Genomic DNA, 15,328 nt, shown 5'->3' with positions numbered 1-15,328 from the left:
TGGTAGCGACCTCCTACACATGGTCTTGCATCATCGACACAAGCACGGCAAGTGCTATAGCGTCCATCTACAACATGGAGCAGGGGATTCCATGACGCAAGCCAAGTGACCCTACTTGCCGAGGCCGCCGTCTCACAGTGGCGACGCCCACCCAGCCAGCACAGGCCGACCAACCATTCCCTACCCAAGCCGGATGCCAAAACAAGGACGAAGGCGACGCCAGCGGAGACCTCGCCTCCCCACCCCCCACCCCCCCACCTCCACCGCCACCGCACAGCCCCCTACCCCGCACGAAAGGCCACCCCACCTTTCACCGGATCAGCGTTTCACCTTCCACACCCTCAGATTCGCAAGAGTTTGCCGAGAAATTCGTACTTCCCGTCGCCTATAGTCATTGCCGGTGCGCCGCCTCTAGGCAAGTCCCCAATTCCCTCCACGCGCGCAAGATCTATCCTCTGGGAGCCAACCGCCCTCACCACCAACCTTCTGCTGCCCCCCTTGCGCTCCCCGCCCTCGCCGCCCCTCGTTTCCTCATCTTTCGCCCGAGCGCATGAACCCAACGTCCAGACTCTTCCCCGCTCGCCGTCCCTGCTCGCCAACTGCACGAAGGGAAAGGAGAGATGTTCCCATGGGCGAGGGAACCTCTCTCCTTTCCTGTCCCGCACCGCGCCGTGATGGGAACACGTTGGACGGCGATTTTCGTTCCCGTCGAGCTCGTTTTCCCATCGCGAAGGGAACGGTGCCCAGGAGGGGAAGCCCTTGGGGTTGGTCTTATGAAACAAGGTAGTAGTTATTGGTGCACACCTAGCTGCCTAGATATTGCAAAACATGCGGGAAAAATTGGTATATTATAGATTATTTGGAAAGGAAATTAGTGGCTATTACAACTAGGAAAATATCTCATGATTCGGGTACCAGTTTACCATATAGTACTATCTAACTAAACTTACTTGGACCTTATAACTTGAGATGTTTAGAGGAGGTGATTATAGAAAAACCAGGTTTTTTTTCTTAAGTGCAGTAGCACACACTACTATATATACCAGCCCATCACTGTCGGTTCTTAATGGGCCGGCAGTGATGGGGAATCACTGCTGGTTCATAAGCCGTGCGGGAAAAATACATTCATCGTGGCTTACGAACCGGCAGTGATAAGGGCATCACTGTCGGCAGTGATGCCCTGCTCCATCTTCACTACCGGTTTAATCCATCGACCAGCAGTGATAGTAGGGCATCACTGCCGGCTTGTTATATGAGCCGGTAGTGATGTCTCGACTATATAAAAGTCGTCCTCTCCTTCTCTAAGCCTGAGCACACAACAGAGAGGAGCTTTGTTTGCTTGGTGGCGGCTATTTATGGTCACCAAGTTCTTAGTGGCTTCAAAATTTTAAGGAATCCTCATGCCTTATGTGTTCCAAGGTATGTAACTTCATCTTCAATCCATTTCTAGTTGAATTTTGTTTGCTAAATTGCTCTAGATTTTGAAAAGATGAAGATGCACCTATGGCCATGATGTTTTAATACAATGTAGATGCAATTATATCTCATTTATTATACGGAAGCTTCAATTAGTAGCTTATGAAGCCACTACCTCAACCTGGACCAAACAGACGCATGTGGAGGCGATGAGGTAATTCATAAGTAGATGAATGCATCTGTTGTACATATTATTGTATAGGTTTCCGATAGTTTTTTCGCTTATACGCAGATGCTTAACGCTCCAGAGGGTCACGACAATGAGCAATCCCAGGAGCGGAATCGTGTTCGAGGTCCCTCGAAGATGCCTATGGGACGATTTGTGATCATGGAGGTCTCACCAGCAAGGGAGCCAACTGCACCAGAGAGAGTTCTGGGGCCATACAAGTCAGTTTGTGGGATTGCTATTAAGGATCACGTGCTCATCAGCTACAGATTGTAGACTGGTGAACTAGGTGATCCGCACGTGGTTCCTGATTCGATCAAGAATGACATCTTGTGGCCCAAGATATTAGAGAAGTTCGACTTCCCTGAAGAGACAGATATGGAAGTAGTTAAGCGTAAGACTCTAATAATCATGGGCCTTTCATTTAAGAACTGGAAGGGGACACTAAACAGAGCGTATGTGCAGAAAGGTACAATACCAGATTTCCACAGATAGCCGCAGCTGGAAGATCATTGGCAAGCCTTTGGGAAGTACAAGTTGTCAAAAGAAGCACAGAGATTGAGTGAGGTGAACAAAGCAAACTCGAAGAAGAACCTGAACCCCCACAGAGTCGGCAGTCGTGGATACGTGAGGAAAGAAAGGCAGTGGCAACAACAGCTAGATGAATTACGAGAGAGAGGTGTCACGCCTGAGACAGAGGGATGGAGCAAATGATCGACACACTTCCTTCTTGGGAGGGGTGCTTCTTACTCGTCTAATGGAAGCTTATCCTTTACGACCTCTAAAGACCTGGAAGCGACGCAAGATCTTGCAAAAAAGCTTACGGAAGCCCACGAGCAGTCTTCACAAGGCTCTTTCAAGCCAGACAGGGATAGGGACGAGCTCACCTTGGCCCTGAGAAATAAGGAGCACGGCGGTCGCACATGAGGTGTTGGGGTGATGGGTTGAAAATTTGGATTCCCAAACAACGTCAACAGTTACAAGAGTCGAAAGAGATCCCAAGCAGCGCGAGATGCAGATTGAGCGGCAGAACAAGCTAGGATGATGGAAATGCTTGAACAAGCGCTAAAAAAAGGAGAGAGAATATACAGAAGAAAAAATAGCACAAGTAGTGTCCCAAGCCCTCATGCGTCAACGGGGTGCCATTGTGAGCGAATAGGAACGGCTGAAAGCGTCTCCTGATGGTGCGCGCTCCAGCCCCTGTGGTCGTCGGAGTAGCTGTGCGTCTACGGGAGTTCCGAGAGCTAAATCTATCACTTATGCTGTGGACCTCATCACAGCACGGATACCATGTGAACTACACATTGATGCTAGGAACATTACCATCAAGGTGGCTTCCGGCGTGGCTTATCCCCATGGCTCCCATGAACAATTGCACGGACGTTCGATACCGGAGGGCTAGCTGTAGTCGAAGTAGACGTGGCAGTTGACCAGTACCGCCATGTTGAGGTGGACTACCCCACAGAGGCAGAGGCGAACACTATAGGAGAGTACGAGCACACATTTATCACGTGGGAGAAGGCCTACATAGTATTTTCACCAGGGACAGCTCCCGAGAACCTCTACTCTCTAGTACACCTCAGGCCGTCGTCACCTCTTAGATCTCCCTCTCCTCACCCATCTCCTAGAAGAAGTCCACCTCCTCAGCCATAACCTCAAAGAAGTCCACCGCTCAAAAAGCCAGCACCATCAAGAACCCAGCCATCAGCTCGAAAAACACGATCAGGTTCCGCAACATCCAAGCAGACGACATCATCTAAAAAGTCGGTGACATCTAAGAAGTTGGTGGAACCCAAGGATGTCTATTCACTCACTGTTGAGGAAACCAAAAAGATTGTGGATGCTAGTGTCACGTCTCATTTCCATCCTCCACAACCTCCACCGAAGCCTGTTGTGCCTGAAGATGCCGTGAAATTTTTCATGAAAATGGCCAAAGTTAAACAGACGGGGGCGGCTTCAAGAAAGCTGCCGACTGACTATGAACGCATCAGTAAGAAGCAGAGGTCCTCATCGCGGGAAAGGAAGTAGAGGTACAGGAAGAGGGATACTAGATTAGCTGAACTCGACCGACTTTTCAGGGGGTGACCTGTGAGAACTATTATGTACATATGTGTGTTTATCGATGCCTATGACTTGAAATATGTGCTCATTACTATGTATTAATGAGGTGCATTTATTATTGATTTACATTAAATATATGTATCATTGTATGCATGTATTAAGAGAGAGACGGAGAGATCGAGGAGTGAGAGGGAGTACAGAGAGGACAGAGAGAGGGAGGAGGGGAGGGAGGAGAGGCAAAACACTGCCGGCTGAATCCTTCAGCCGGCCGTGATTTTAGGTTTATCACTGCCGGCTGAAGGATTTAGCTGGCAGTGATGCCTTGGGTATCACTGTCGGCTGAATCCTTGAGCCGGCAGTGATAAGGCCCTTCACTACCGGTCCACCGAGCCGGCAGTGATAATCCACGATTATCACTGCCCGTTGCTCACTGCCGGCTCCAAAACCGGCAGTAAAGATGGTTTTTGAGTCGACAGTGAAGGGGATTTCTGCAATAGTGACAGGTGCTTAGGCGGATAGTAAGGTCCTTATTTAAGTACCGCTGCTAATATTAGTGTTAATAAGATAATTAACTATATTTATACATATTTAGTTTTTGTTTGCTTTGGTAATTACAATTTTTAGGCAATTATACTGTTTTTTTTTATTGAAAATCACAATTTTTATGTAGCTGCTTAACACTCTCTTCCTTAATTTAAATACATAGCCATAAGCACCGATCATTGTTCTTGCCCTAAAGCCAACGATTAAAAAGACAACCTCTGTTGGGCGTGGCCAGCTTGCATCTGGCCATACAAAGATATACTATAAGCAAGTTGGGTGAACGTGGTTGCACTTGGAAATATGAATAATGCTGCATAATATCTAGCTTCAATATGATGAATATAACATGGTCATAGCACGCTCTTTTTTCTGATACGAAGATTTCCTAAAACTTAAAGGGGCGCGTGTTAGATCAATTTGCACGGACTGTGAATTTGACAGTGTATGATGAAGAATAATCATGAAAACTCTTCTTTTTCGGATAGTATTATGTGACATAATTGTGATGCCATAGTATCCTCACAGATCATGTGAAATAAAAGGTCGATGCTTTGTTTTAGTGTGTACAAGCCATACAGGTTTGGTTTATTATGGCGCACATTAATTACTTACCAACCATAATCCTATTTTTGCAGTGCGTACACTCATATAATCTTTCCATATGCTTTGTGATTTGACCAAGAGTGACTGCAATGAACAATGGTAGCTGAAGTGTGGAGACACCTAGACAGATGAAACCACATGAAGTATTGAGTATAATCCACATGATGTTAGAGTGGGTAGTAATTATTCACAACATGAGTATATTTTAATTGTAACAGAAAGTAACCGTAAACATCATAGTCAATGACACTGCATGAACTCATACATCGCCTTAAAAAAGTGTCTATTATCAAGTTTAAGACACCGATCAGAATATACCAACTCAAACATCATTAATACAATGGGCAAAGTCATATATATAAATAGGTCCAGGCACTCAGTTCATATTCCCGCTCCATGCATGCTGCCTAAACTGTGTGTGACCTCTAGCTCTAAAATGGACTCATATGGATTGATGGCAAGACTATCAAAGGGATTTTAATTCCAGTGAACAATGGAAGACCGGATGTTAAGGTACATAAACCCATCTTAATTGTTGGGAATAATACATAGGATATAAGTTCCGTAAGTAGAAAATTTTTATAGCACATACTTTTACATGTCTCAAGAGAGGTATTGAAAATAGTCATGCATACCATAGTCAATGAACACTAGCAAATAGTTGGTATGCGACATGATCCATAGTTATATTTACTTTAAGCAGCTCATAGGAGCAAAAAATTTAGACATCATTTACGCTATTCAGAAACTCATTTATAATACGAAGTGCAGGGCCGCTCACATCACGTTCCCATGCTATAGCATCGGCAGTATGGTTTGATCCAGTTAGATGTGCGCGTATGGTTTCTATGGCATCAAGAGAGCAAATAGGCCAGCCCCAAACATCAACAATATGCTGAATCTTTGCAGTATGTGCTTTTGCAAGAGATTGTGTGTTGGCCTTTATCTCATATATGGAATCACAAAGTCACTTGCATCCGGCAAAATATTCGCCTAGATCTAGCACACCGATTGCCCTGGCTAGCCAAGGTGCTTGACAAGCTTGCCACCGAACACAGTATCAAAATAATCTTTGAGTTCCTCAACCAAGCCAGCCACCAACATATTGTCAACACGACGATTGAGATACTCATTGAAAATTGACTCACTAGCATGGATCCAAAGTAGACAACTTCGGAACCGAAAGGTTGGCAAATACCCGGCTATCGCAAATGGATTAACAAGGGAGGGATCAAGATGGTCCATAAGAAATCCATGCATGAGTGAGTTTGATCCACCTACAAGAACTGGTATGCGACCGTGCCTTACAATAGACTTTGCAGTGGTGGTTGCAATAGATCGAAAGAAAGATACAGGAAAGTCACCAGTAGTTGATGAAATGGTCCCAATAACGTGATGAGGAATACCCGATTGATCAATCGGACACACCTTGTTTGTTGTGATGTCAAGCCCATAATAGATCTGCATCTTATCTGCATTCACCACTTTGCCATCAATCACCCTGGACGCATCAATTGATATCTTCATCTTACCCATGCCAGTAGCACCCATGATCACCACCGACTTAGTCGCCAACATTTTGGGGAAGTAGTAAGGGGAAAGGATGTGTGGAAGATGAAATCGGAAGAGGAAAGGGGAAGTGCTTCGATTAAACCTAGGTCGACCTGTTATGGCATAATCCATGGTCTACCATGTGTCCACATGGAAGTAGTATGCACGTGGTGCATATATAAAGACCAGGTATATTTGCGAGACTTACATATATGCTTTTAGTAATTATGAATGGACTGACAATAATCTAGCCACATATACCAAACACTTTTTATCGATGCATTCTTATAGAATTGATATTGTAACTTTTGTATCTTTCATAAAACTCAAATGCTTCCTCAATTATCTGATACTATGGCTGCATTAATTTTGGTGTGAATTTAAATATTTTTTTTAGTGATTGTCACGTCCCAAATTCCGTAATCACGTGATTAAGCTTAATCATGCATCATTAGCTCCATAATTAGTTTCGAGGTAAATTATTTAGGCACACTAGAGCACTTTGTTCCGAGTTATTTGGATGAGAGAAAGAAATTCGAGAGAGAAAAGAATGTGATTCGCAGTTGAAACGGACTTTTTCTCTAACATGTAGGACCCACCACGCGGCCCCACACCTCACTCACTCACTCAAAGGGGCAGCAGCCCCACCTACTCTCTCTCTCCCTCACTCTCCCACCTGCTCCCACCCGTGCTCAACCAGCCACAAGAGCAGCCGAGCTGCTCTCTCCCTCTCTCTCAAGCACTATCTCTTTCACCCCCAAAATCCGACCTCAAGACTTGGAATTGTGGTATGCATGTGGTACTCACACGTTCCTTAGCTCCTAAGAAATCCATCCCTTCAATTCATTTTCGTTTTCCCGAAGGATTCGATCTGATTTTGATATCTTTTGGTGTTCATGGTTGAAGCACAAGAAGCATCGGTGTTCTTCCTCTTCCCGAGCTTTCTTCCTTCAACCAGCGGTCCCCAAACTCGGCAAATCATCTTGGGTGAGTCCCCTAGGCATCCATGGCAAGATTCCGTGTTTTGGTTGGATAGATTTCGAATTTGGAGTTAGCATTGTGAAGTTCATGAGTTCTTGAGTTTTGGAGCAAATTAGAGGATTGTGGGTAAAATTGAGTTAGGAATTGAGTTGATAGATTAGTGAGTGAGTTCTAGACCCCCATGAGCCATTGCAAAATCTTGCTCTTCGATTTGGAATCGAATCAACTAAAGTTTCCTCTCGAAATTTCTTTCTATGCAAGGTCCGGAGTGTCCAAAGAAATCTCCGCAGACTCCGCAAATCTCCTGAGAGTCCGGAGAAATCTCCGTAGACTCCGCAAATCTCTAGGGGGTCCGGAGAAATATCCGGAGACTCCGCAAGTTCGGAGAGTCCAGAGAAATTTCCGGAGTCTCTGGCCTTCTGTATTTCTCCGGCATTGTTAGTTCACAAATTTCGTGTTCTTCCTTATGTCTTATCCATTTAGCTTGTTGCTATGCATATTGTAGCATACATTGTTGCACTTCATTCATGCTCATCATTTCACGCATTCTTGTTTAGTGAGTGAAGAACCGGCGTGTGACCTGGCCATGGTTGAAGGCGATGCCAACCTTCTCGAGTTATGTGAGTGTTGTGCGGGGAGAATCAGGCGGTCACTTAAGCAGTAAGGCAAGTATCTAAGCATATTGCACCCTTTGAATGAATTGTGGAGTCTAAATTGATAAATTATGCTTTATGTATGCTCGCATGTTTAGTGAGTCAATGTCGGGTCAATGTGGATAGAACCTATGTGGATGCATGATTTCTACCTTGGATTATTGATGAATCTGTATCCTTGTAACATGGGCTTCATATAATGTTGTTAATATAAAAGTGATACGAGATGCTTAGCAATGTATAGGTCACAGGTAGAAGTCGAGTCGTGGACTGTTCCATCGCTTGCGAGCTATAGGTTTACTTATTGTTCATACTGCAAATATTGATGATGGTTGGATGAGTGGTGAGGATGAGATGAGATGTGGGCAGTGTTAGGGGTATCATCTGCCTTGGAGGAGGTTCCTGGGGTAGTTCGGGGAGGGAGCTCGGATACCGTAGACCGTTTTGCATCGGTTAGGCACCAACCGTTGGCCGCCGTTAGCTTAAGCACTTACCGTACTCACCACATGCTGATCTAATGGTAAGGTAAGCCAAATACCTCTGTAGCTGTAATCATTTAGGCATGAACATCGACGATATGAGCGGGTGGGCTTGTAGAGGTATCTAGTTTGCTTTGAGAGTAGTTCTCGATACCTCCGCGCCGAGCGATGCAAGTATCAAATAGTTGGGGCTTATTAAGAAAGGTTGTCATAAGTACCCCTTGTGTGCACTTTAGCGGGTGGAAAAAGCTAAATAGTCCTCGTGTCGTGTGGGTAAAGGAGTATCCTCCTACAGGGTGTAAAAATATTTTAAAATACCACGCTCTCGGTCATAAGCATGCATTCTGTCTATGCGCACCATCATAGAGTTTCGTTGTGGGTTAATGGTGGTATGGGTGATGGTTGGAAAATGTTGATGTTGGCTCTGATATATTACTTTGGTTCCTTTTACACTCATATACCAGTTGTTGGATTTCAGTTTATGTTGGTTAAGTATAGGTGCTCATACATATGTCTCAGTTGCCTAAGCATATTAAATGTATTTAACCGTGTGGCCGTTTCCTTGCTAAGAGCTCAATGCATGATCCTTGCAGTCGGGTTATTTATATGTACCCTATATGGATTAAGTCTTGAGAGTACCTTCGTACTTGGTTGCTCTACAGGTTTTGTAGGTGAGGAAGAGGTGGTGTTTGGCTACTTCATGCCTGCCGAGGGTGGTGGCGGGCATGAGTAGTGCATCCTACTCAGTTGGCGTGCTTTTGTGATGGAGCCTAAGGGCATATGGCTCCATCCTCCTTTTGTTGTATAGCTTTTAGTATTCCGTTGCTTAGTTTCTTTTGCTGGTTAGGAGTTGAACATGTTTTAGTCTCCTTCTTGCTCTTTTTTGCTATAAATTGTAATAACTTATTGCATGCTTAAGAACTGTAATATAACTTTAAGTACTCGCTATTTCGTAATCTTTGTTGTGATCTATATGTTGAAAAGTCATGTGTTCTGATCTTAGACATAAAACACATACTAGGACTACTGAGATGGTATTCTGGTTAGTCATCAAGATTGTGATTATGAATAATGATCCTCCTGGTGATTAGTTAAAACATTATTTGAACGGTTCATCACAGTTATGCTCTTTTTCTTGAGTATATATTATATAGTAATTGTGAATGGGCTAACAATCATCTAGCCACATATACCAAATACTTTTCGATACATTCTTATAGCATTGATATTATAAATTTTGTATCTTTCATAAAACCCAAATGCTTTCTCAATTAGCTGATACTATGTCTGCATTAATTTTGATGTGAACATAAATATTTTTTAGCGATGCTTTTTTGCTTAAGTCAGTAAAAAGATCTAACTTTATTAAACTGGTCACCCGCAGCGAAGCACGATATCAGTGGCTAGTTGCCTATAAAGCCTAGAATCTTTTTGGATTCTACCAACTTCCGTTTCTCCTTCACTGAACGCTCTAACATCATGTTTTCCCCCTATTTTGACTCATTTCAAAAATTATTTCTGATAATGAATTGGCGGTAAAACTATTTCCAGTTTTAACCCCCTAGCTTCACGCCACAGTCAGTCACTGACTCATGTGACAATGGTGACCATGAAGTCGGGCCAACGTGGCTTGCCGCGAGGAGCGATGCTGACGTTAGATCCGTGCTATAGATGGGGATCCAACGTGGCATATATTCTGCGCCAAGGACTATGGCACGTATGTTTCATGTCCCACATAAGGAACTCTGGTGCGGACCCCTACACTTAGCACCGCGCGGGGCCGGTTCGCATTCTCTTCTCCTTCTCTCTTCTTATTTGTTCGCACAGAGAGTGAACAGGCGACGGCTTCCCCTCTCTCTTCACCACCCCTCTCAAATTCATTTTTTATTTTGGTTTTGACCATGATTTGTCATCGGAATCGTCTTGTCTAGGTAAACTTATCCATATCCCCTTATTTTCTTCTCTGATTTTGCTATATTCAGGTGGCTTTTAAAATGAACTAACATAATTACAAAACAAATCTACATTTATCATGCACATACATATAAATTTCATCACAAATTGAATAAAATTGCACTCATATACAACCCTAAATTACCAATAACCAACAAATTTAAACGAAATTGAACCAAATTACATATACAACCCATGTGCTACCTATATTGCCCACATATGAATCCAAACTACAAATAAAGCCTAAAAATGAGCGCATTTTCATTGATTCCTCTAGGGTTCACACCAAAATCACCTAAATTGCTATAAATTGAGAAAAAAAAAGGAGAAATGGATGAGATTACCTTAAAGACCAAATCCCCAAGTAAATCCATAATCAAATAGTCTTAAATCCTTGGATTTTAAAAGGGAATGGAGAAAGAAAGAGGGACGATGTTATGCTAAATCTCTCTAGTTTAACTATAGAAAAAAGAGAGAAGAGGAGAGAATGTGAAGCAACCCACACAGTGCTTGTAGGGTCCGCGCAAGTGCTTTTGGCACGAGTCATGAAGTATACGAGCTATAGTCCTTAGCGCAGAATTTGTGTCACGTTAAATCCCATCTACAGCACGAATTCAACGTTAGCATCGCTCATCGTAACACGCCATACTAACCGTAACATCCACGCTAACTATGATAATGCTATCAATCCATTATCAGAAATAATTTCCGAAAAGGTGAAAATAGGGGAAAAAACACACTAAAACCTCTTCGCCTGCTTTCGGCGGCGGCGGCCATGGCGTACCTACCGCCCCACAAGCGCCACCCCAGCACCACCGCGTCCACGCCCACGCCCACCCCCGCCCCGCCCCCTTTGTCCCTCTCCTCCCCCCTCCGATCCCTCTCCCTCTCCTCCCCTCGCGGCCGCCACCGCGGCGCCGGCGCGCGCTACCCAGGCCCTTCCAACAAGATCATCCACGCCGCCGGCTGCGTCTCCCGCTGGTCCCCACTCCCGCCCTTCTCCCTCGGCCCCGAAGATGGCGACGGCGAGCCGCTCCTGCGCCTCGAGCCCTTCCCCTGCGTCCCTATCGAGCGCAAGACCGGCGCCAAGCCCCTTGCCCTCGTCGCCTCCTCTTCCCCGCGAGAGGGTTCCTCCTACTCTGCGGGGGCTGCGGCCGCTGCCATCGCCGACAAGTTCGTGCCGGACCTCCTCGCTGCCTCGGAGAGGGCCAAGGCGGGCGACGCGCCTAAGGAACAGGGGGAGTTGGTGAAGCTGAGCCTCGTGGCCAGGGTGGGGAAGTTGCTCTTCCAGTGCCAGCCGTGAGTCTTCTTCTTTTGCCCGTCCTATTTGCGATTTACCATTACGTGGACCTTTGCTTCGCGTGATCTTGTGATGAATGCTGATTGCAACGAGCTGCTGTGGATGGTGTCGTGCAGCGATGGATCGCCCGTCTCCTTGGAAACACTCTGCGAGGCCGCGAAAGCAGGGGAAGATGGTTCCAAGAGCAATCTACATAAATTGTTCTACACGAGCGTGCCTAGTGAGTGTCTGGATGATATGGAGCGATCCGCGGTGACGAGGATGGGGCTGGAGTTTGATTCATCCAAGGAACACTACCATGTGAAGGTTTGCTCGTTCAATGCTCTGATGCAATGTATATTGCGATTTCTTTGGGTTCAGATAAGTAAATGAATTTTGGGGTCTGCAAAAATTGACAGGTGTTCGATAAGCATCAAAGCGATTCTACGATATCTTGCAAATGCACCTTACAGGAAGACGGGAGGCTTGCTATCCATAAGGTTAGTGTGCAATTAATCATTCTACCATGAATTTTACATTTAATCTTGTTCTGTTATTTTGCAGTTTATTTCTAGTATTTAAACTTATTGTTTCTTTCATCAACTTTGAGGTAGCATCTTGTCTTGTTTTTTTCCTAATCTCAGAATGTGTTGATTGCTGTCATGAATCCTGAGTATTACTGCTGGCCCCTTAGAGTCACAAATCCTGAAGATATTGCATGTTTAATTTTTATTAACACTTGATGATTAGGCATGTCTAATCACATAAATCATTAGTCCACAAAATCATGAATCCTGGAGCTTGCCTAGGACTCAATTGTTCTTTTTAGATAATGGAATGAAAACATCCCGGCCTCTGCATCATGTTCTGTATGAAAAGCTGATAGCTGAGGCTTTTTGAGATGCAAAGACATGAACATGTCTTCCTCCGACATCCTTCTGTATTTGGCATGTTTTCATGAAATTATGGATCAATTTCTTCTATACCACTGAAAATCTTCAAATTCCCTCATTGCGTTACTTGAATTATTTAGCTGATGTTTCCTCAAGGAGCTGTGGGTCTGTTTGGGCTTGTAGATCCTCGAGTAGCAAAACCTAATTGCCGAGCATGACTTATATCTAGTTAGCTAGTGAAACTTATGCATTGGCTTTACAGAGGGTTTTATGTTCTTTCTTTTTCTTGGAAGCGGCGCTCGTTTCAATATTTAGGTTTGTCTTCGATCAACCATATCTTCATCAGACAGTTGACTGCGAATTCTTATGTTCTGTACTTCTGTTAATTCAAAACCTGCAGTAACAAATGGAACCCAACCTGACTACATTGCTCGACTCAGCCTTATGTATTAACAGAACAAATTATTGACTCCTTCAGATTTAATTGCTTGTGATTGTAATTCATTTTGCCCCAATGAATGCTACCGCATGTTGTTATTTTACTGCAGTAGATGGATGGAGAAATACACAAATTTCTATTATCCTGTATAGGGATAGTTGGTTAGATTCTAGGATGGTGGATGGGATGTACTTGACATACTATGGGTCTTATTGTGTTCTTCAAATGTTATTCATTTCGATCAGTAACCTGAACCATATTTCAGCTTCTCAGTCCTCATTGCTGTCACCTTTTATGCAGGTTGAACTGAACCAGGTACGGCAATTGGTGGAAGACATATCCTGTCTTTTCAAAGGTCTTGATCTAAGGCTGATGTTATGCGCAAAAAGAATCCTGAAACACCTAGATGTAAGTTCTTGCTAAGAACACCTTCATCCTTTCTGTTATGATCCTATTTATTTACAGAATCATTTTGTCAGTTGCAGTCTGAAGTGGAAAGTGCTATAAAGAGCTTGGTGTCCTCTGCTGTTATTGATCCTAATGTGAAAGGGGGACTTAGATGGCCTCTTGGAAAAGAGTCCATTGGTGAGAGGTTCAGCATAGTTGGTGTGTGGCACACCAACTACAAAGCTTTCAGAAATGAAACCCTGAGGCTCAAGTTGAGGCATGCTGACCGGTTCGATCACCGAAGCTCAACTGGGGAAGTTTCCAATGAAGTTACCTTCAAACTAATTGGCATATCTCGTAGACTGGAGGTTAGTAAACTGTACTCTAAAGATAATTGCACTCTACTGTTCTGCAGGCTACAGCAAGTTACTGTTGGGTTACATATCTCATATCTGTGCCTTTTATGTTGATTTTGCTTGAAAAGAGAGTAAAATGCACTGAATCTGTTATCCATTGCATGCCATGTATTTATTGAGATTCCTTTTCACTAACATAGGAGAAATTATAGTTAGGAACTGTCGTCATCACAATTTCTAATTGGTACTGCTGCTGGAACCTTCACAATCCCGTTTGACAGTGCAGTAAGCTGCACACTGATCATGCCATTTCGTTGTTTTCTCAGGATGCTGATCAAGAGGAGAGCTCTCTGAAGGAGATGCTGGTGTCTGCGGTTCAGATGATCTGGGACAATGCTCTGAACTACAAGATCGCACCTTGAGCTCATTTATGCAGACAAATAAATTGTTCTATGGAGTAGGTTAACTGTGCTTTCCTTGGAGCTGCAACGAGAACTGATTTCAGCCCTTTTGTATATAGCTTTGGTAATCGTGAATTATGATGCTGGCTAAGTACTGCCTTTGAATCGGATGGTTGCTATTACTAGTACTTGCGAGTTGTAACTGCAGATCCTTGGTTCGACCTGGTTCAGTAGGGTTTATTTCGGAACGACGGGGTGATTGGTTGCTTGCGTCGTGTGATTGGTACAGGCAGAGGTCATGCAATTCAACCGGTGTTTGCTGATTTGGATGGCAAGGTGTGGCAAGCCATATTTGTTGTGGCGAGCAATAACGCACACTTGCGGTATAAGGGCTGGGCTAGAAAAGGGTGATTTGTGGCAATGAACTAAACGACAGTTATACTTTGTCGTGGCAAAATGTGGCAGCGGGGAACCAAGCTCCCCTCCCGAACCACAAGAGGATCTACGCCCACGCCGATCCTCGAATAGCTGGTGTATGTTGGGCGCGGCCAGGGTACCTTACTACCTTCCCGACAAGATGTACGGGCTAAGTACGGTCTCGCTGGCGAGTGTACATGACGGTGGGGATTGTTATGAATAGACACTTTTAGATATAACTATGTGATCAATTATTAAGAGTTGTGTCTATTGAGAAGAGATATCTTTCTAATAGACATGTCCTCTTATCATGTCTTTTCACCATGTATAAATATATAAACATCATGATCAATAAATACAAGAGTTCATTTGCTACTCTATTATCTCTCTCAATTACTATCTACACTACAACACGTTATCATCACTTCCGTTCTCTACTGAGCAACAACAGAGAAAGCACGAAGGCTTCTCCCAGATCTCGAGCAAGAAGCGCCTAGAAAAGAAGTTGTATCGGCCATCCCCAACAGCGAAAAACAAAGGCACGATGGCCTTAACACCACGAAGAACGCGACTGCACCATCTTCATCGCCGTTGTGGTGGGTTCGCGTGCCTCCAGCCTACGTCGCTCTGACCTTGGACCACGCATCCCTCGACGGCGAACACCACAGAACAGTAAGTTCACAAGGGTAG

General features: G+C 44.3%; 2 protein-coding genes across 3 annotated transcripts; one reads left to right on the top strand and one right to left on the bottom strand.

Moving 5' to 3' along the window:
• Positions 1-5,869: 5,869 nt before the first annotated feature.
• On the bottom strand, positions 5,870-6,427 carry LOC133923067 (adenylate isopentenyltransferase 8, chloroplastic-like). Its single transcript, XM_062368521.1, has one exon. The coding sequence runs from the start codon at positions 6,425-6,427 to the stop codon at positions 5,870-5,872; it is 558 nt and encodes a 185-aa protein (XP_062224505.1).
• A 4,735-nt stretch (positions 6,428-11,162) lies between these two features.
• Positions 11,163-14,472, top strand: LOC133922111 (uncharacterized). Of its 2 annotated transcripts, none has more exons than XM_062367287.1 (6): positions 11,163-11,765; positions 11,883-12,072; positions 12,165-12,245; positions 13,378-13,485; positions 13,563-13,832; positions 14,147-14,472. In XM_062367287.1, the coding sequence occupies exons 1-6, from the start codon at positions 11,242-11,244 to the stop codon at positions 14,240-14,242; spliced, it is 1,269 nt and encodes a 422-aa protein (XP_062223271.1). In that variant the 5' UTR covers positions 11,163-11,241; the 3' UTR covers positions 14,243-14,472. The 2 variants fall into 2 exon arrangements, with proteins under 2 accessions (XP_062223271.1, XP_062223270.1); XM_062367286.1 differs by having other exon boundaries at positions 13,557-13,832.
• The last annotated feature ends 856 nt before the right edge of the window (positions 14,473-15,328 follow it).

The sequence above is a fragment of the Phragmites australis genome, chromosome 6 (genome assembly GCF_958298935.1).
Source record: "Phragmites australis chromosome 6, lpPhrAust1.1, whole genome shotgun sequence".
NCBI lineage: Eukaryota > Viridiplantae > Streptophyta > Magnoliopsida > Poales > Poaceae > Phragmites > Phragmites australis.
The sequence above is the reverse complement of the archived record's forward strand: the minus strand, read 5'-3'. Positions and strand labels throughout refer to the sequence as shown.

Bases quoted from the DNA above. Each gene is read 5' to 3' on its own strand.
- LOC133922111 (XM_062367286.1), top strand. From the start codon at position 11,242: ATGGCGTACCTACCGCCCCACAAGCGCCACCCCAGCACCACCGCGTCC. The intron at 12,073-12,164 runs GTTTGCTCGTTC...AAAAATTGACAG, and splicing joins AGGAACACTACCATGTGAAG to GTGTTCGATAAGCATCAAAG. The intron at 12,246-13,377 runs GTTAGTGTGCAA...CCTTTTATGCAG, and splicing joins GGAGGCTTGCTATCCATAAG to GTTGAACTGAACCAGGTACG.
- LOC133923067 (XM_062368521.1), bottom strand. From the start codon at position 6,427: ATGTTGGCGACTAAGTCGGTGGTGATCATGGGTGCTACTGGCATGGGT.